At 40.4% G+C, this 19,981-nt stretch overlaps 1 protein-coding gene across 1 annotated transcript; it reads left to right on the top strand.

Annotated features, from left to right (window-relative positions):
* The first annotated feature begins 512 nt into the window (after positions 1 to 512).
* SUB1 (SUB1 regulator of transcription) lies at positions 513 to 19,768 on the top strand. The gene is made up of 5 exons (XM_019982917.2): positions 513 to 602; positions 3,167 to 3,239; positions 6,710 to 6,832; positions 17,651 to 17,759; positions 19,436 to 19,768. The coding sequence occupies exons 2-5, from the start codon at positions 3,168 to 3,170 to the stop codon at positions 19,513 to 19,515; spliced, it is 384 nt and encodes a 127-aa protein (XP_019838476.1). The 5' UTR covers positions 513 to 602; position 3,167; the 3' UTR covers positions 19,516 to 19,768.
* Positions 19,769 to 19,981: the final 213 nt, after the last annotated feature.

Below are 19,981 nucleotides of genomic sequence, written 5' to 3'. Positions count from 1 at the left end.
GAGTCAGTGATGCCATCCAACCTTCTCATCCTCTATCGTCCCCTTCTTCTCCCGCCGTCAATCTTTCCCAGAATCAGGGTTTTTTCAAATGAGTCAGTTCTTCGCATCAGGTGGCCCAAGTATTGGAGTTTCAGCTTCAGCATCAGTCCTTCCAATGAGTATTCAGGACTGATTTCCTTAAGGATGGACTGGTCGGATCTCCTTGCTGTCCAAGGGACTCTGAAGAGTCTTCTCCAACACCACAGTTCAAAAGCATCGATTCTTCGGTGCTCAGCTTTCTTTATAGTCCAACTCTCACATCTATACATGACTACTGGAAAAACCATCGGTGCTCGTCATTCATGTTTAATTCGTCCCCTCTTTCACTCACAGTCAAATCCAATCTCCGCTGCATCTTTCCCGGTGTCACTTCAGGATGAGGGGTGGGCCCTTTAAGGCCCTGGAAAGGGTTTCGGTGTCGGTTTTTGGCGAGGAAGCCACGCCCCATCGCGTGTGCGTAGTCTCAGCGGGGCGGGGCCGGCGTCTCTCTGCTGTCGTCACTTCCGTTTCTCTGTCAGTCGCTAGTGAGAGAGCAGGAGGCAATTCGGCTACTGGAGCGGAGCGTGAGTGCACGGGACCCCGCCCCCACTCCTACCCGTCGAAGCACCGCTCAGCCGACCCCTACCTTCCCAGCTGGGCCGCTATCCGCCTGACGCCCGGGTTCCTTGTCGGCTACGGCCGCAGGAAATGGCGGCGCTGCCTGATCGCCCCCTTCCCTTCCGCGGCCTTCCCGGACCCTCTCCTCCGTCCCCGACTACGAGCCCCACACATTTCAGGCCCCTTGGCGCCTGAAGCTGGCTCCCGGGAACGGCCCCTGGGTAGCGCGTGAGGCGATCTCGGGCGGCGGGTGCGGCCGGGCGGGGCCGAGGAGCCACGGGAAGGGGCCCGGGGCGCCCCCGGGACAATGCAGCAGCGGCCCGGTCCCGGGCGGGGGCGCGTGCGGGGCCTGCGTCTCTGGGGTCCTCATCCTCTCCCCGGAGCAGGGACGCTCTAGGGGCGGGAGGGAGCGGACCGGGTCGGAGGAGGCCGGGGGTGCGGCGGTGGAGTCCGGGGGTGGAGGAGTGAACGGCTGGTGTGTTGGGGGGCAGTGAGCTCTTCGAGGGAAGAAAATGGCGCTTGGTGCAAGTCCCTCCTCTTCCCACTCCGTCTCCTCTGCATTTCGCCGCCTCCTACGCCCCCTCCGACCAACCTGTCTCCCACCGCCCCAGCCATCGCCAGTCCCGGGGTTCGGGCGGCTTGTTGGCATCCCGGGACCCGCTTCCCCCGTTTGGGTGCTTACCACCCTCGTGTTGTACCGAATTCTAGTGCCCTTTAGTTCTGGTTTATCTTTACCTCTTATTTTCTAATCCTTCTTCCCCCAGGCCTTTATCAAAGATCGATTTCCTTTTTTTTTTTTTTTTTTTAAGCTGTTTTTGTTATTTCTGTATATTCCGCACGAGCGCTTTCGGTGTTACTTTGCCTGAATTACGAGCCACGCCGTCCCCACTCCCCGCTCCCGAACAGTAAAGGCTCATTAAGTAAAAGTGAAAATATATTTTGTTAGTAGTTCAAAGAATAGTTTAGTTACCACTACCTGGTTTTCATGACGGAGGGACTTATTTGGGTTAAACACGAGGTGGTTCTTTGAAATGATCTTAGCCACCCCGGGCACCTTTAATGAGCAGATGGTGTAGTTATGCTTGACCGTTTCAAAGTGAAAAATAGGTTATGTTCAATTTAATTATCTTAAAAAAAAGCTTCTTGGCATTATTAGCAGCTAGCATACAGAAACGACTACATTGATTTTGGAGATGAGGCTGTAAAGTGGAGCAGTAACTGGATTAATGTATAAAATGTGGTCGTAAACGTTGCTGGCTGTCCTCTGAATTTACTCTTCTTGTTGTCAAGAAATTGCCAGTTAAAATCAACATGGCTGGGTGGCATGGTTTGAGCTTTTTGAATTTAGTGGCTAGAGTAGGGATGGCCCATTTCTTTTACCTTGACCTCCTCTTGTGAGACACATTGAATGCCATTGCTATGCAAGTTTAGTCCAAAGTTGAATTATTTATAGTTGTTTGAAGTCTTTTTTTTTCTCATTTATTCAGCAAACATTTACAGTGTCTGTTGTGTATATTGGGCCCTTGAGGGCATATAGAAATTAATAGGGCTCAGTCTCTTCTGAATTGGAGGTGTAGGGAGCAAAAGATACTTGCTATGAAAATATATGGAGTTTTACCACTTGGTATTACAAGTGCTTTGAAAAGAGGTACAGCATGAAATTCCTTGAAATTTGGGAAACATAGAGGCACAAGACTCTGCTTTAGGTTCAAGCACTCTGTAAACTCCACAGGGAAGACACTAGCCTATGTATCTCTGTCTGGGGGGATATCCAAAATCTAGGGAACTAGGGTCATAGAAGGAATTGGAGGAAAGGATTTACCCCTCCCGTAAGCAGGTTCTTCAAATTTTAGTTATATTTCAGAGTAGAAAATCAGTGTGAAATGTAAGTGAACATTAATTATGTATAACTTTGAATCAGAACTTGCTCGTTTGATTGGAATGGTCAAAACGAAAAAATTAACCTATACAGAACATGAAAAGTATGATTATAATGGTAAAACTAATTAGATACAGACAGCTATATAGTACAGTTGTCCACCATGCTATGTGTACATTGGGATTAATTCCTGCAATGAATAATTGTATGTAAGTCTCATTGGTAGGAAATATAAAGCAATACTGAGAATTGTTCATATTTCTTCCTGGTTTGACAATGATTGCTGTCAGCTGTCTCTTTGCAATTTACTCTATCTGTAAACATCTAACTCTTATCCATAAGCGTCTAACCCTGCTAAAATGAAGTATGAAAAGACCCACTGACTTTGAGAAAGAAAGAGATGTAGGAGTATGAGATGTGTATGACATTTAGTTCCTTGCTGGGTTTAGAACTCTTCCCTCTGCATGTTATTTTCAACATGGAAGAGCTTTAGATTAGAGCATAACTTCTATAGCATGTGCTCAGTGTAACAACTCCAGTGCCACACAGTGGTGGAATGAACTGTGGAACTTCTTGACTCTTTGGGGGAGAGTTAAGTTGAAGGTAATGAAAAAGTTTATGAATTATTTACATAATGTATTTTTCTTTCAGAATGCCTAAGTCAAAGGAACTTGTTTCTTCAAGCTCTTCTGGTAGCGATTCTGACAGTGAAGTTGACAAAAAGGTGACTATTACTACACCAGGTTGTTTTTGTGATACTTAATTCAGCAGTATTGGTTCTGAAGGACAGCAAAGTGTATCGGAACCCTAAAATGAGAGCCTGGATGGATGTTTCTGAAAGTGCAGGTGGCCCCTGACCCACTTGACTGAAATGCCTAGATGCTTGTGGTATACATGCAGGCCACGCCCTGAAGTCAGACTTGAGCAAGTTTTCTGACTTCAAAGTTTCCTGTTGAGGCTTTTTAGGAGCCTTACAACCACTACCTTAGACCCCGGGGGAATAGCACTAAGTTTAGGCCAAAGCCACTATTAGCTATTGCTTAGTAGGCTTCTTCAACTGTAGGTGTTCTTTATAGTGCTTGTGCATTCTAAGTCATGTCTGCCTCTCTGCAACCCCATGGACTGTAGCCCACCAGGCTCCTCTGTCCATGGGATTTCTAAGCAAAAATACTGGAGTGGGTTGCCATTTCCTCCTCCAGGGGATCTTCTCTGCCCTGGAATCAAACTTGAGTCTCCTGCATTCGCAGGCAGATTTTCTACCTGCATTAGCAGACAGATTTTCTACCTGGGAAGCCCATTCTGTATAGTAGTTGAGCCATATTATATGAACTTTTTGAAAACAGGTATCGGTTTGATAGTCTTCTTAGCCTTGTTTATCCAGCCTCTGAAGATTACATAAAATTTGGCTTGGTACATTTTAAATTAGAATGTTATTTACTCTGATCCTCTCCTTTTAGTTAAATCAGCACTCAGCAAAGCTAGCATGAAATTACCCATTTTGATAGAAAAGAGTTTTTCTGCATTAGATGATAATTGTGCTGTAAGCTTAACTGTGCATTCTGCTTAACTGAGCATCTCACACTGTAGTGAGGGCTTCTTCCACACAGAACTGTCCTTTATCTTCTAGTAGCTTACATAGTTGTGTTCTGAGCTCAGTTAATAGTATTAGTTAAAAGAGAGCTTCTATGAGAATCTTGAAATACATATCATAATTTCGCTTGGAAGATTGAAAAAAGCTTCAAAGAGCATGCATAGCTATATTTGAGAAGGAAATGTCTTTTAGTTTTTAATTTGCACACAGTATATCATTTGAACACATTGATTTAACAGATTCTTTACTGAGCTTTTACGTGCAGGGAATGCACCAGTCTACAGGGACTATACAGAACTGATAAAAAGAGTAATTGCTTAGTGAGCTAATTTTTGCTATTTATCCCAAGTAGTACCATTAATCATGCAAGTACTTCCATTAGATGAATCCACTCTTTAAGTTTGTGTACATAAATATATACATTTTATTTTGCCTAGTATCATATAATTTGGTAAAACAGTAATAATTTATACCTTCCACTAAGGAACTAAGGAGCTTCCCTGATAGCTCAGTTGGTAAAGAACCTGCCTGCAGTGCAGGAGACCCCTGCATTCCCTGGGTCAGGAAAATCCACCTGAGTCTGGAAGCTCCACCAGCCTGCAAAGGGATAGGCTACCCACTCCAGTGTTGGGTTTAGGGAACGAGGGGGTGGCTCAGCTGGTAAAGAATCTTCCGCAATGCGGGAGACCTGGGTTCAATCCCTGGGTTGGGAAGATCCCCTGGAGAAGGGAACAGCTACCCACTCCAGTATTCTGGCCTGGAGAATTCCGCAAACTGTATAGTCCATGGGATCCCAAAGAGTTGGCCACTTTCACTTCACTTCACTTCAAGGAACATGACTGCCCTCTACTGTTTGAATTGGGAACTCTATCGATTTTCATGGACTGTTGGCTCTTTTTGAGAATGCTGCTGCTGCTAAGGCGCTTCAGTCGTGTCCGACTTTGTGCGACCCCATAGATGGCAGCCCACCAGGCTCCCCTGTCCCTGGGATTCTCCAGGCAAGAATACTGGAGTGGGTTGCCATTTCCTTCTCCAATGCATCAAAATGAAAAGTGAAAGTTAAGTCGCTCAGTCGTGTCTGACTCTTCGTGACCCCATGGACAGCAGCCTACCAGGCTCCTCCGTCCATGGGATTTTCCAGGCAAGATAATGAGTCTATCAGATCAGATCAGATCAGATCAGTTGCTCAGTCGTGTCCGACTCTTTGCGACCCCATAAAGCGCAGCACGCCAGGCCTTCCTGTCCTTCACCAACTCCCGGAGTTCACTGAGACATCCATCAAGTTAGTGATGCCATCCAGCCATCTCATCCTCTGTCGTCCCCTTCTCCTCCTGCCCCCAATCCCTCCCAGCATCAGAGTCTTTTCCAATGAGTCAACTCTTGCATGAGGTGGCCAAAGTACTGGAGTTTCAGCTTTAGCATCATTCCTTCCAAAGAAATCTCAGGGCTGATCTCCTTCAGAATGGACTGGTTGCATCTCCTTGCAGTCCAAGGGACTCTCAGGAGTCTTCTCCAACACCACAGTTCAAAAGCATCGATTCTTCGGCTCTCAGCCTTCTTCACAGTCCAACTCTCACATCCATACATGACCACAGGAAAAACCATAGCCTTGACTAGACGAACCTTTGTTGGCAAAGTAATGTCTCTGCTTTTGAACATGAAAAGCTTTTTATATAGACTCATTTTTTTTTAAATAATGAGTCTATATAAAAAGCTTTTACAGTAATGCTGCTTTTAAATGTTTTGATTTTGAATGCTGGTCTAACACATTGCTGTCTAAAGTGATTTTTTTGTGATGAGGAAGTTTTGTGATGAGTTGTTGACCTCTGGTCTCCAGTACAAAATAGCTTTCTTAGCTTTCCCTACTCAAACTCCCTGAACCAATTTAAGTCCCTTTTGGTTTTCTCATCCTTTTTTTTTTTTTAAAGTATTTTATATATTTGGCTGCAGTGGGTCTTAGTTGTGGCACTTGGGATTTTCTGTCTTCCTGTGACATGCAGAATTTTTTCTTCTTCTTTTTTTTAGTTATGGCATGTGGGATGGATCTAGTTCCCTGACCAGGGATTGAACCCTGGCCCCCTGCAGTGGGATCACAGAGTCTTAACCACTAAACCGTCAGGGAAGTCCCAGTCCCTTTTGGAATAGGCAGGCATAAATAATCATAAATTGGTTGTTGTCTTTCTAATTAGTATGTTTTTCTTTGTAAAAAATAACTAGTAGACTTGTGGTTTCCAAAAGTTTTAAGTGCATTTAAAAGCAACAGTAGCCCCCCTCAGTCTTTTTTTCCTCACAGAGAAATATTATGTGGGATCCCAATCTATAATATAACTGTTGGTCTGGTGAATACCACTCTAATGCCTGAAGTATCTTGGTTTTCCAAGAAGCCCAAAAGTTTGAAAACATTGTACTAGATAACAGTGGTATGTTAGTTGCATAGTTCTGTTGTCAGGGAAAACTTAAAACTTGCCTGTGTATATATTTATGATTTTTTATTAAGGTAATCTTTTGATCCTCTAAGTCTTAAAAAGTAATGCAATCTTCTGAAGCTGAGATACGTTTTGTTCTTATGCAAATTTTAACCATATTTTTGTTTTTCTTTCAAGCTAAAGAGGAAAAAGCAAGTTGCTCCAGAAAAACCTGTAAAGAAGCAAAAAACTGGTGAAACTTCCAGAGCGCTGTCATCCTCCAAGCAGAGCAGCAGCAGCAGAGATGATAACATGTTTCAGGTAAAACTGGTATTTCCTTAATCCAGAAGAAGTGTTACCCAACTTGATCTGAAGAATATGAAAAATACCTCATCTAATAATGCCTACTAATCTCTTCTGTATATTATTCTCTCGACTAAGGATAGTCCTTGAAATATAAGAAGAAGTTGGTAGAAATGAAAACAATTTATATGATGCTAGATTTTTGTTACGATCTAGAGTTCTGTGGTTTTTCTGTATTTAAAACACAGGGAGTTTAAAAGTTAGAGGAATCAAAAAAATAAAGATTGAAAACTGCACATTTATAGAGCACATTGGAGGAGGTAGGTCTAGCATTGGGCTGTGCAGTGTGGATAGGACATTACTAGAGGGGAGACTGCAATATGACCTGCCTAATTTTGGCTTGATAACAGAAAAGGTAAATGAGAAAATGAGCCTTCTGTTTATATATTGGGTGGGGTGGGGGGTTAGAAATAAGGTTGAGTAGTGAGGGAAATGCATTAGAGGGCTTTGATGAAATTACTGATACAGCTTTTTCCCTTGGGTTTCTTATCTTGTTTTAGGGAGACTTGTTATTGGCATCGTGATACAAGAAGGATTTATGGGAGAGGCAGTGATGATAAATTGATGTGAGGTGATAAGGGCTTAGATGGTTTTCCTGGCAGATGGAATAGTGATGATTAAGAGAGCTAGTGAGGAAGAGTGGACTGGAGGAATGAAGCAATCAGTGAAGACTGGTTTCAAATTTGAGATAGTAGAGATGGTTTCACTGACAAATGGCAAAGGTGGTTAAGTTTGGCCTTTGGGACCTGATTATAAGTGTGGTAAAGTGTCTTTCCTTCACCACCTGGAGCATTTAGTTGGGAAATGTTCATGTGGGAAACATTAGTATGGTTGACTGAAGCCTTCCACTGAAGTAAGCATAAACCAGAGGGGGAAGAGGAGGGGATTGAGTACGTGTCTTGTGATAACTTAGGATGGAAGGAAAAAGAGGATATAGGTAAGAGAAGGTGAAGGAAAGTAAGAAGAGTGTGGTAATGGGAGCAAGAAAAAAGTAAGTGCTTTGTGGGAACATAAAAAAGATAAGAAGATGTTAGTATTAGTTGAAGCCAGAAGGTTGGACAAGATGAGAATGCAAACATGTTTTTATTAGAAAGCGAGGCTTGTGTGTGTGTGTGCACTCTTTTGAAAAGTTAGTGATGTCCTTGAAAGACAGAGTACCATGTTTTAGGTGAGAATGGGAAACTAGAAATTGGATGTTTTTATTCAGTTTTGCCTTATTATATGTCTGGATTAAGAAATAAGGCACATGATAACTGTACTTAACACTGTATTGAATATTTGAACTGTACTAAGTGGATTTTCACTCCAGTACTCTTGCCTGGAAAATCCCATGCACGGAGGAGCCTGGTGGGCTGCAGTCCATGGGGTCGCTAAGAGTCGGACACGACTGAGCATCTTCACTTTCACTTTTTACTTTCATGCATCGGAGAAGGAAATGGCAACCCACTCCAGCGTTCTTGCCTGCAGAATCCCAGGGACGGGGGAGCCTGGTGGGCTGCCGTCTATGGGGTTGCACAGAGTCAGACACGACTGAAGCTGACTTAGCAGCAGCAGCAAGTGGATTTTCAGATGTACCAGTCATGCAAAAAATGGTAGTGTGTTAGCCTGAATATACTAGTAGTTTTTTCACTCTGAGTGTCTGAATATTGAATCAAATTGTACATTTTAAATACATACATTTTAAAATTAAAAATTATGTAAAAAAATGACAAAGTGCAGATTATTTACTTATGGGCTTTAGTCTTCTGACTTTTGTATATTTTAGAGGTACTAGGAGTAGACTAATTTGATAGAGAACATAAATTGCTGTTTGTAAGGAAGAATTACGAAAGGGCCCTCATTTATTTGAGTAGATAATATGATTAAAACTATGATAAGGGCTAAGAAGTTAAAAGTGCAGATGATTATGAGTGAGAAAATGCTCAGAATCTTTCCTGAGGAAGTGACATTTGAAGCTTACGACATAAAGGAGCAGCCAGCTGTGCCAAGTGTGGGGGAGAGGAAAGCATTTTCAAAGTAGAGGGCATTGTGCAGATGCCTTGAAGTGGGAAGGAGCTTGGATTGTGCAGGAAGGTTGGTTGAGAGTGTAGGTAGGAGGTCTAGTTGGTAAAGAAGGTGAAGGGTCAGCTCTTGCAGGGCTTTCCAACTGGGAGGCCGTTTTTAGGAGTTGAACTTTCTCCTAAGTGCACTGGAAAGCTATTTTAAGGGGCAGAATGAAATGTAAAATCTGCAAGAGAGTATCACTTCCTTTCATAGCCTTTCCTCCTGTGTGGAATGAAGGACTACTTTGGAATATTTCAACTTAATGTTTATACTAAAGATACAGACTTCTTTCAAGTATTTACTTGGCAACTATCTTGGGCTTTTCTCTGATCAGTTCTGTTAGCTATATGCCTACTTGTACTTGGATAATAATAGAGCCTCTGTAGCCTCTTAGTGGATTTTATCTTGTCTACCTTACCCTTGTTTGTACAGATAAACTAGTACCCACGTTTAGAGATTTTATTCTATTAGAGCAGGCTGGGGAAACTAGTTCTTTTATTATGGGGAGGTTATCTCACCAAAAAAAAGTGAGTTCACTTCTTAAACCTTCATTTGAAAGGGCCTGGTGGCTCAGAGGTTAAAGCGTCTGCCTGCAATGCAGGAGACCTGGGTTCGATCCCTGGGTCGGGAAGATCCCCTGGAGAAGGAAATGGCAACCCTCTCCAGTATTCTTGCCTGGAGAATCCCATGGATGGAGGAGCCTGGTAGGCTACAGTCCACGGGGTCGCAAAGAGTCAGACACGACTGAGCTACTTCACTTCACTTCAAGCCTGAAAGGCTATTTATAGACTCCTCATTCTTTTGAAAGTGCCTCTGGGAGGGACATAGGCCTTACTTTCAGAGTGACTTTTCAAGATCTAGTCTGTGAAAGTAGTCTGTGTAGGCATTCTAAGAATTGTTATTGTTCAGTTGCTAGGTCGAGTCTGATTCTTTGTGACCCCGTGGAATGCATCACACCAGGTTTCCCTGTCCTCTCATCTGTCTCCTGGAGCTTGTTCAGACTCCATGTCCATTGAGTTGATGCCATCTAACCATCTCATCCTCTGTTGTCCCCTTCTCCTCCTGCCCTCAAGTTTTCCCAGCATCAGGGTCCTTTCCAATGAGTTGACTCTTTCATCAGATGGCAAAGTATTAGAGTTTCAGCTTCAGTCCTTCCAGTGAATATTCAGGGTTGATTTCCTTTAGGATTGATTGATTGAAGAGATAATACATTTAATTTCATTGCCATTAGAGCTTTTTCCTTGAAGTGGTATGTTTGGTGGTTAATACTGACTTTTAATTTGAATCCAAAGCACGTTAGAGTGAGTACATTGGTTATATAAAATGAGGACTTTATTAGTAATAATGGTTTGATAATTTATTAGAAAGGTGCAGGATGGGGTTTTTAAAAGGAAAATCAGTTACTCTCGTATTTTGTAAATTCGTAATAAGTTTTATTTAATTTTAAAAATAGTACTGTATGTTTTCTATATTTTTCATTTACCAAGAAAATGCCTAGAAAATAGCTTCCAAAGTGGAACTTTGTTAGAGATTGCTAGAATCTTCAAGGATCTGGGTTATCAGGTACACTTTACCAAAGACAAATCTAAAATCTAAATTAAAATTGTTTGGAGTAGCCATCAGGTCAGATCAGATCAGATCAGTTGCTCAGTTGTGTCCGACTCTTTGCGACCCCATGAATTGCAGCACGCCAGGCCTCCCTGTCCATCACCAACTCCCGGAGTTCACTGAGACTCACGTCCATCGAGTCAGTGATGCCATCCAGCCATCTCATCCTCTGTCATCCCCTTCTCCTCTTGCCCCCAATCCCTCCCAGCATCAGTCTTTTCCAATGAGTCAACTCTTTGCATGAGGTGGCCAAAGTACTGGAGTTTCAGCTTTAGCATCATTCCTTCCAAAGAAAGGAATGATCTCCTTTAGAATGGACTAGTTGGATCTCCTTGCAGTCCAAGGGACTCTCAAGAGTCTTCTCCAACACCACAGTTTAAAAGCATCAATTCTTCGGTGCTCAGCCTTCTTGACAGTCCAACTCTCACATCCATACATGACCATAGGAAAAACCATAGCCTTGACTAGACGAACCTTTGTTGGCAAAGTAATGTCTCTGCTTTTGAATATGCTATCTAGGTTGGTCATAACTTTCCTTCCAAGGAGTAAGTGTCTTTTAATTTCATGGCTGCAGTCACCATTTGCAATGATTTTGGAGCCCAGAAAAATAAAGTCTGACACTGTTTCCACTGTTTCCCCATCTATTTCCCATGAAGTGATGAGACCAGATGCCATGATCTTCGTTTTCTGAATGTTGAGCTTTAAGCCAACTTTTTCACTCTCCACTTTCACCTTCATCCAGAGGCTTTTTAGTTCCTCTTCACTTTCTGCCATAAGGGTGGTGTCATCTGCATATATGAGGTTATTGGTATTTCTCCCTGCAATCTTGATTCCAGCTTGGGTTTCTTCCAGTCCAGCGTTTCTCATGATGTACTCTGCATATAAGTTAAATAAGCAGGGTGACAATATACAGCCTTGACAAACTCCTTTTCCTATTTGGAACCCGTCGGTTGTTCAATGTCCAGTTCTAACTGTTGCTTCCTGACCTGCATACATATTTCTCAAGAGGCAGATCAGGTGGTCTGGTATTCCCATCTCTTTCAGAATTTTCCACAGTTTATTGTGATCCACACAGTCAAAGGCTTTGGCATAGTCAATAAAGCAGAAATAGATGTTTTTCTGGAACTCCCTTGATTTTTCCATGATCCAGCAGATGTTGGCAATTTGATCTCTGGTTCCTCTGCCTTTTCTAAAACCAGCTTGAACATCAGGAAGTTCACGGTTCACATATTGCTGAAGCCTGGCCTGGAGAATTTTAAGCATTAGCCATAAGACGAGATTAAAAAAAAAATACTAAATACTCATTTTTTGAGAATAGGTCACTAATTAGAAATAGGTCACTAATAGAATAGGTCTGCTCATTAGAAAACTAGTAGAATTAGTTTTCTCTGTGTGTAGTGTGAGGTAGTTGTTGAGACTCATTTTTCACCCCTGTACAGATAATCTAGTTGTTCTATTACCGTTTGTTGAAAAGACTGTTCTTTTCCTGTTGACTCACCTTGGATATTTATAAAGAAAATCAGTAAATATATAAAATACCTATTTCTAAACTCTGTTGTATTCCATTGATCTATATGCCTGTCTTCAGTACCACACTGTCTTAATTACTGTACTTTTATGGTGAATTTTGCAGTCAGGTAGTGTAAGTCCTTTAACATTGTTCTTGTTTTTCACCTTCAGAATTATTATTAGCAAACAATAATAGCAAAATTATTATTTTTGCTATTCTGTGTATTTTGTATTTACATACACATTTTATAATCAGTTTGTCAGTTTTTATCAAAAAGTCTACTGGGATTTTGATTAGAATCGGGGAAGCTGAAGAACAGTTTGGAAAAAATCTACAACTTGATCATATTGGTATCTTTCTCCATTAATTTAGATCTTTTTGAATTTCTGTTTTGTAATTTTTCTGGTATATCTTCTGTCAAATTTATTCCAAAGCATTTTGTGTGTTTTGATTCTATCTCACATGTATTGTTTCCTAACATTTTCTAGTCATTCGTTGCTAAAAATATATGTATTACATAATATATGTAAATTATAACATTCTATATTTTATAAATTTAAGTATATATTTTTTAATGATGTGTTAGAATTTTCTCTGTTGATGATTTTGTTTGCTTTTATATCATCCATTTCTTTTTCTTACTTTATTGCTATTACTTCAGTATTGAAATAATATTCAGTATTTCAGAACAGTATTGAAAAGAAATGGTAAGAGCAGACACCTTTGTTTATTCCTGATGTCAGGGGCAAGGTGTTCTCTCTTTTCCTGTAATGTCTATCACTTAAGCTCTGGAATGAATGTGTGCACTGTGGATTTGCTGCTTTGGACTGGGAGAATGAAAAGTTACAGAATAAACACAGTGCAGATTTCTGTAGGGTCCATCTTTATTTGGAGATTTGTGTTAAAGTAGACGCTGGATTTATTAAGGGAGAGTATACAAAATGCACAGTAAGTTTTGGTTACAGTAAGTTTCAGATTTTGGTGGAGCAGTGTCATTCTGTGTCATCAGGCTTTCTTTTCCTTTTCACCCGCACAGTTCTTTGGTGCTGGTGTTCTCTGAAGCATTTTTGCCAAATTTTAGTATCAGTTTATTAATCTATACTTTTTCCCTACTTTAAATAATTTATTTATTACAATCACAAGTTATTTGAAAAATATTTAGGGACTTCAAATTGTAAAATCATAAAGGTTTAAATATGTGATGGTCAGCCATGTTTGGGAGGAAGAAAATACCTCTTTAAGTTCATCTTTGGGCTTCCCTGGTGGCTCAGAGGTTAAAGCATCTGCCTCCAATGCGGGAGACCTGGGATTCCTGGGTCGGGAAGATCCCCTGGAGAAGGAAATGGCAACCCACTCCAGTATTCTTGCCTGGAGAATCCCATGGACCGAGAAGCCTGGTAGGCTACGTCCATGGGGTCACAAAGAGTCGGACAGGACTGAGCGACTTCACTTTCACTTTCACTTTGGCAAACAAAAAACGATTATGCACATCATTGAAATTGTGGATGAGGAAGCTTATGAGAAGTTTCCAGGGATCGAGGTAGAAGTTAGCGTAGCTAGCCAACAGTGTGTAGTGTGAACTGTATTGTACCATGCTGTTTACATAAAATAACGGAGTATTATTATTATTAATTTGACTGTAAAATGCCATTCATATACTTATATTGTCTCTTTTTAAAAGTAGATTGCTTTTGGTCTTGATCTTTAACTTTTTTTCCTAGTGAGATTTTAAAGTTGTAACCGTTTTCTACATCAGATTTCTCAGTAATATAAGGAAGATTTGCAGAAAAGGTGATGTTATTCTCCTTTGTTTTTCTTTCTTTTTTGGTTCTTATTCCAAAGACCTATATAAAGGCTTCAGAACTATCTTACTGGCATTTCAAGTCCTTTTCAGTATTCGCTCCATCTATTCAGCCTATCCTTGAATCTCATCAGTATTGTATTTTCTCCTTTCCTTTGTCTATTTCATCACTTTTTCCCTAATTAATGGCTTGTAGTTTTTCAAGGTCAGATTCCACCACTTGCAGTCTCTTCTACTGCTCAAGCCCACACTGAATGCAGAGTTGACTTACCCAATCAGTATTAATTTTGGAGGTTTTTAGTGTATTTTAATTATATCTATTCATCTGTCACATGGGTTTACCACAAAACCAGAATGAAATGATGTTCACTTCAGTGCTATAGGTGCCTAAGATGACTTTACATTTAAGTCAATTCGTTGAAGTCAATATTATAAATCACTATTGAGAGTTTCACTGTGATAATTATTTTGGTCTTATTTCATTCATCCATTAAAACAGTTTGTTGGGAACCCAATATGACAGGCAGTAGGGATACAAAGAGGACTAAAAAATAAGCCATTAATACTGACAATAAGATCACTGGTAACTTTAGAAAGGGAAGACAGAACATGTTTGGAAATGGTAGATATGAAACCAATGGAAAGGGAAAGAATGTACAATACAGTGCAGATTTGAACTGCCTGGGTCCAGTTATACATGGATAGTTTTCAATACTAAATACTTCATGGTTTGTGGTTGGTTTAATCCTCAGATATGGAGGGCCTGACTATAATTTATGCTTGGATTAACCCCCCTGCGTTGTTTCAAGAGTCAACTATATATGCAAGAAATGGGATACAAAAGGTATAGAACTTATGAATTCATGATGATGTGGGTAAGAGATTTAAGGCATTTAACCATACTCAATGGATTGTATTTTCTCCACAAATCATGAGACATACCCTGAAAGTAGGGGTCACACCAACAGGACAAGAAACTTATTTGAGAATGAAAAACTAAAGCAAAATGAATAAGATCTGAGATAAGAAAAAGCAGCTTGAGAGGATCATAGGCAAGATGAAAGCCATAAGTGTGTACTTGTGTTAGCACAATCCCAATAAAAGGGATTAATAATGAAGGGAGCCAGGTTTGTAAGGAAAGGAACTTTTTGATGTATCTTAGGCACAAAATCATTGCTAGTATTTTATTTAAGTTAGTAAGATTGAAGAGTAGGTTTAAAATGGGTAAGAGGTAGGTAGAGATAGTAGAAGTTTTGATTAGAAAGTGTAATTTCTTAGCTTAAGTGCTAGACAGTACATTACAGCAGCATAAGATACGTTGGAAGGTGCTTGTAAACGCTGTGGAGTAAAAGCTTTTCCTTCCCTGTGCCATTTGTAGTTAAGCAGCAATAGAAGATTTTTGAAAAATAGTTTTCTATGAAAAGTTCTAAGTTCTCAGTTTGAGACTGTAAGCAGAGTGTATTAAAATGTCATTTGAAATGAATGTCTAAAAGAAAAAGCTCTCTTGTTCCCATTGACTGGAACTCTGGATTCTTACATTTAGAATGGTTGCTAAACCAGTGTAGCTGGCTGAGTCTGTGGATTCCTACGGTTGTAGTTTGTACTAGATTCTGCTTTCTCATGATTTTTATTGTAAAAAAAATACTTAACATAAAACTTAACCATCTTCCCCATTTTTAAGCATACAGTAATGTTAAATATTTTCACATTTGTTGTGAAACAGATTTCCAGAGCTTTTCATCTTGTAAAACTATTACATAACAACTCCCCCTTTCTCCCTATCCCTGCTGCTAAGTCACTTCAGTTGTGTCTGACTCTGTGCGACCCCATAGACGGCAGCCCACCAGGCTCCCCTGTCTATGGGATTCTCCAGGCAAGAACACTGGAGTGGGTTGCTGCCGGGGTCCTGCCCCGGTGGATTCAGGGAATTCGAAGGGGAGACGGCATCAGCAAAACAATAGCTTAATTGAGTATTAATTAGAAATATAAAGTGTGGTTAAATAGGGATAGCTCAGTGAGAAAATTCAGTGGAGCAAAGAGGCTGAATAACTTGGTTTATGCGGAAAACCAATAAAACTTCAAGACAAGAAGTTTGCACCACCCACGTAGGCCACAGGCGTCTTCCCGTTCTCCCGAGGGAGAGGAGACACTAAGGCCTCCCAGGTCAGATCTTAGACGCCCAGGCAAAATTAGTAGGCTTGGCGGGCCTCCGCGCTCCAGATGGAAATTCAGCCAGAAGGTGAAAGAAAGAATTACATGGGGAGACCAAGCTTCAGTGAGCAAGGCCCATAGCTTTATTTTCAACAGGGGCTTTTATACCATAAGTTGCACATAGAGGATAATAGGGGGTGTGAAATCATGCAACGTCATCAGTCTTTGATCCTTATCGAAACCAGGGTTTCTTTTCTGCAAACTTATCGTGTACAAATGGTTTAGGTGATTTACATCATCTTCTGGCCAGAAGGCCTGTTAACATTTTATGACTCTGACAAAGGTTTGTCAACCATAAGACTTATTTTCTCTAAGAGTAATTATTTTAAAGTTTGGCGCCGTCCTCCAAAGGTGTTAGATAAAGTTGCATTCCTATAGGGCAGAGGTGCAGTGGGTTTACAACAAAGGAAAGAATTTATTACCTTAAGGGTCTAAAGTTGCTAACACCAGGGCCACTACTTATTTTTTCTACATACCAACTATATTAATTAATACACATTCAAGGATACAAAACGGGATGTGGAAACTTGGCAGCGAGCACTGGCTCATCGATGAAATCTTCTACTAGTTTTATTCTGACAGCTTCTAACTCTCTGAGAGGCTCTAAGCTATTTGAATATCTTAAGCTTCCCGTGCCTCTCGCGGTTGGGAGACTGTAAACAATCCTATGCATAGCTGTAGGAGTCCGGGTAAACTTGTCAGGCAAGTTAGAGAGTCATCTGAGGGGTTTGGATTTAAACACTCCTATTATGCCCAGGAACGTTATTAACTGGAGCTGTAAGTTAACTCTTTTTCAGAGACAGCGAGATGGTGGTGGGGGACAGCCCCCCGTAAAGTCAGAGGTGAGAGCACAAAGCAGTAAAGTAGGCAGACTCTGGTTTTGGGGGTAGATGCTCGAGAATATCCAGGGGGACTCCTGAGGCTCTATCCTGCCTTTGTGTATGCCGAGCCTCCTTCCTCATGACCTTTGCCATGGGCGGAGTTCCTCACGCTGGCTCCCGGCCGGTTGCCATTTCCTTCTCCAATGCATGAAAGTGAAAAGTGAAAGTGAAGTCCCTCAGTCTTGTCCGACTCTCAGCGACCCCATGGACTGCAGCCTACCAGGCTCCTCCCTTCATGGGATTTTCCAGACAAGAGTACTGGAGTGGGTTGCCATTGCCTTCTCCCCTCCCAATCCCTAGCCCCTGGTAACCACCATTCTACTTTCTATATGACCTGACTGCTCCAGGTAGCTCATATTAAGTGGAATCATCCAGTATGAAGCTTTTTGTGATGGGCTTATTTCACTTAGCATAAGATCTCAAGGTTCATGCATGTTATACCATGTGGCAGTATTTCCTTCTCTTTTGAAGCCAAGTAACTTGATTAATGTATGTCCCACATTTAATGTAAAAATGATTGGAAATGTGAGATGTACTTTGTTTCATCTTCTTAGAAAGATTTCTTTTTGAACAGTGATAGCTCCTTTGATGTAGTGTTGATATTGAGAACTGTAATTATTTTTGTGATTAAAAGTAGAGTGAGTGTGCAGCAAGTGAGAATATAAATATGGATATCATTGTTGAACAGCTGTTATATGGTTTGTTTTTTTTTTCTATTGTAGATTGGGAAAATGAGGTATGTTAGTGTTCGGGACTTCAAAGGGAAAGTCTTAATTGATATCAGAGAATATTGGATGGATGCCGAAGGTGAAATGAAACCAGGAAGAAAAGGTAAGGTTTAATTTCCTAAATTTGGTCCTAATATTGGAATTATGTAAGCTTGAAATTGTTTGGACTTTATTTGAAGTTGAAATAATGTTGGCAGTGAATAGGTTGGCACTGAAAGATTCTCAAGTTGATTCTCTTTGTCTTCTGTAGCCTTTTTGGACGTGACATTTAACTTACTTTATGAGATGTCTTAAATATAGCTGTTGAAATACCTCCTCCTCCCCCAGTAATACCCCTAATATCACTTCAGTTGGTTGCCACTTTACTGTTAATTTGAATGTATCTTTAAGAAGATTATCTCAGTTCCTAACTAGAGTGGGAACATTGGGAAAGTTTAGCATCAGGAATGGAAAATCCTAATTTACAGTGTTGACTTCTGATTCATCTCCAAAGGATATTCTAGGGTGATATCCTTTAACCACTTTGTCCTCCATTTGTGCTTCATCCAGTCCCAAGCATGACATCATCACAAAAGCACACTTTCTTTCACGAAATAGCAAGAGAACATTTGTGTACCAATAGAAATCCTTATATTTGGCTAGTTAGCTGCTTTAGATTGATCCTTAGCTAATGAAAAATGCCTCCTTATTTTTTTCTATTTTGCCTGCATGCCATTTTGAAAAGCACCATGTTTGCCTCATTGAATTTTGACTTTATTAAACTTAAAACCTTAGTGTTTTCACACCCTTTTCTTCTTCAGGCCACTTTTGGATTGATCATTCAAGTTGCCCCAATGTAGCCAATGGCAAATTTCTTGTTACTGTAAACATTTACTAAAGTGATTGATTAATCCTCAGTGTCGTCCCAACACATTCTCCTCCCTCTTCTTAATTCCACAGCCTCCTAGCAGTTTTCTGAGAAATTTATTAATTCTTCCACTTCTAGTTTCTCTCTTTATATGTGTCAAAGAATAGAACACTAGAAGTTTAAAGTACAAAGTACTTTCTGTTCATACTTTTTATCTTAAATAGGAACAACATGTCATAAGCTAATTTTTAAAATGTTTGTCAGGTGATACGCTGAGATTTTATTCACATTGGCGAGTTTTTCACAACACCTATTTGCGTTATAAGCATCTTTTTACAGGTGAGGAAACTGAGGTTTAATGGAGTTAGTGTCAGTGAGGCTGGTATTTGAACCTTGGCAGCATGACTCCAGAGTGCACTCTTAACCTAGTATGCGTGGTCTAAGAAGTTGTGTTTGGCCCATGTCTCAGGGACTTTTCCAGAGTGAAATGAGTGCTTCTGGAAGAAAGCACAAAGTCATTCATGCTGAATTCCTGTGGAAATTTTGAGCAAATGTTGGAAACAGCTGGTTGTAGAAATGGGGTGTCACAAACCAAATATAATCTTGGCCATGTATGGCTAGCTTACAAACTAGCCAAAAAATGCTAGTTTGTAAGTGTTTGTGAGCCAAATCTTCAGATCATTATTTATTCTCACTGGGTGTAATAGGCATTATGTAGGATGTGGTGTTGAAAGTAAAACTGGATAGAAGGATGACCTACAAAGGTAATTGTGATGAATATGACAAATAAATGTAAGAGATTTGATTCTTGGTGTGCCATTGTGCCATTTGAAATGGCAGTTTTGATAAAACAGTATTTTAGTTGGAAGTAGAAAATCCTCAAGAAAGCTTAAGTAGATTTTTCAACTTTTGATTTTTAAACATTTTTTTAGGTATATCTTTAAATCCTGAACAATGGAGCCAGCTGAAGGAACAGATTTCTGACATTGATGATGCAGTAAGAAAACTGTAAAATCAGAGCCATATAAAACCTGTACTGTTCTAGTTGTTTTACTCTGTCTTTTTACATTGGCTTTTGTTTTCTAAACATTGTTTTCCAAGCTGTTGTATATTTGGATTGCAGAACAATTTGTAAGATGAATACTTTTTTTTAAATGTGCATTATTAAAAATGTTCTGAGTGAAGCTAATTGTCAGTTTTATTAAGGAGGATTGCTTTTGTGTCCACCACCTAGTGTAAAATAAAATCAAGTAATACAATCTTAACTGTTGTGGCCTTCTTTGATCAGAAGAGTTGGTACTGTTTAAGGCCAAAAATAACAGTTTATCTACCTTTTAGTTTTAGCTCAGCCTTTCCATTCAAAAGGGTTTGCTTTGCATTGAATATATCAACTTTTGACTTGTGAAATTCATAGTTGATCTGTTCTAATCAGATGTCTGGACTTGTTTAATTTTTTTTTTCCCCCGACCTCAGTGATA

The sequence above is a fragment of the Bos indicus genome, chromosome 20 (genome assembly GCF_029378745.1).
Source record: "Bos indicus isolate NIAB-ARS_2022 breed Sahiwal x Tharparkar chromosome 20, NIAB-ARS_B.indTharparkar_mat_pri_1.0, whole genome shotgun sequence".
NCBI lineage: Eukaryota > Metazoa > Chordata > Mammalia > Artiodactyla > Bovidae > Bos > Bos indicus.
This window is presented reverse-complemented; position numbering and strand designations above follow the sequence as displayed.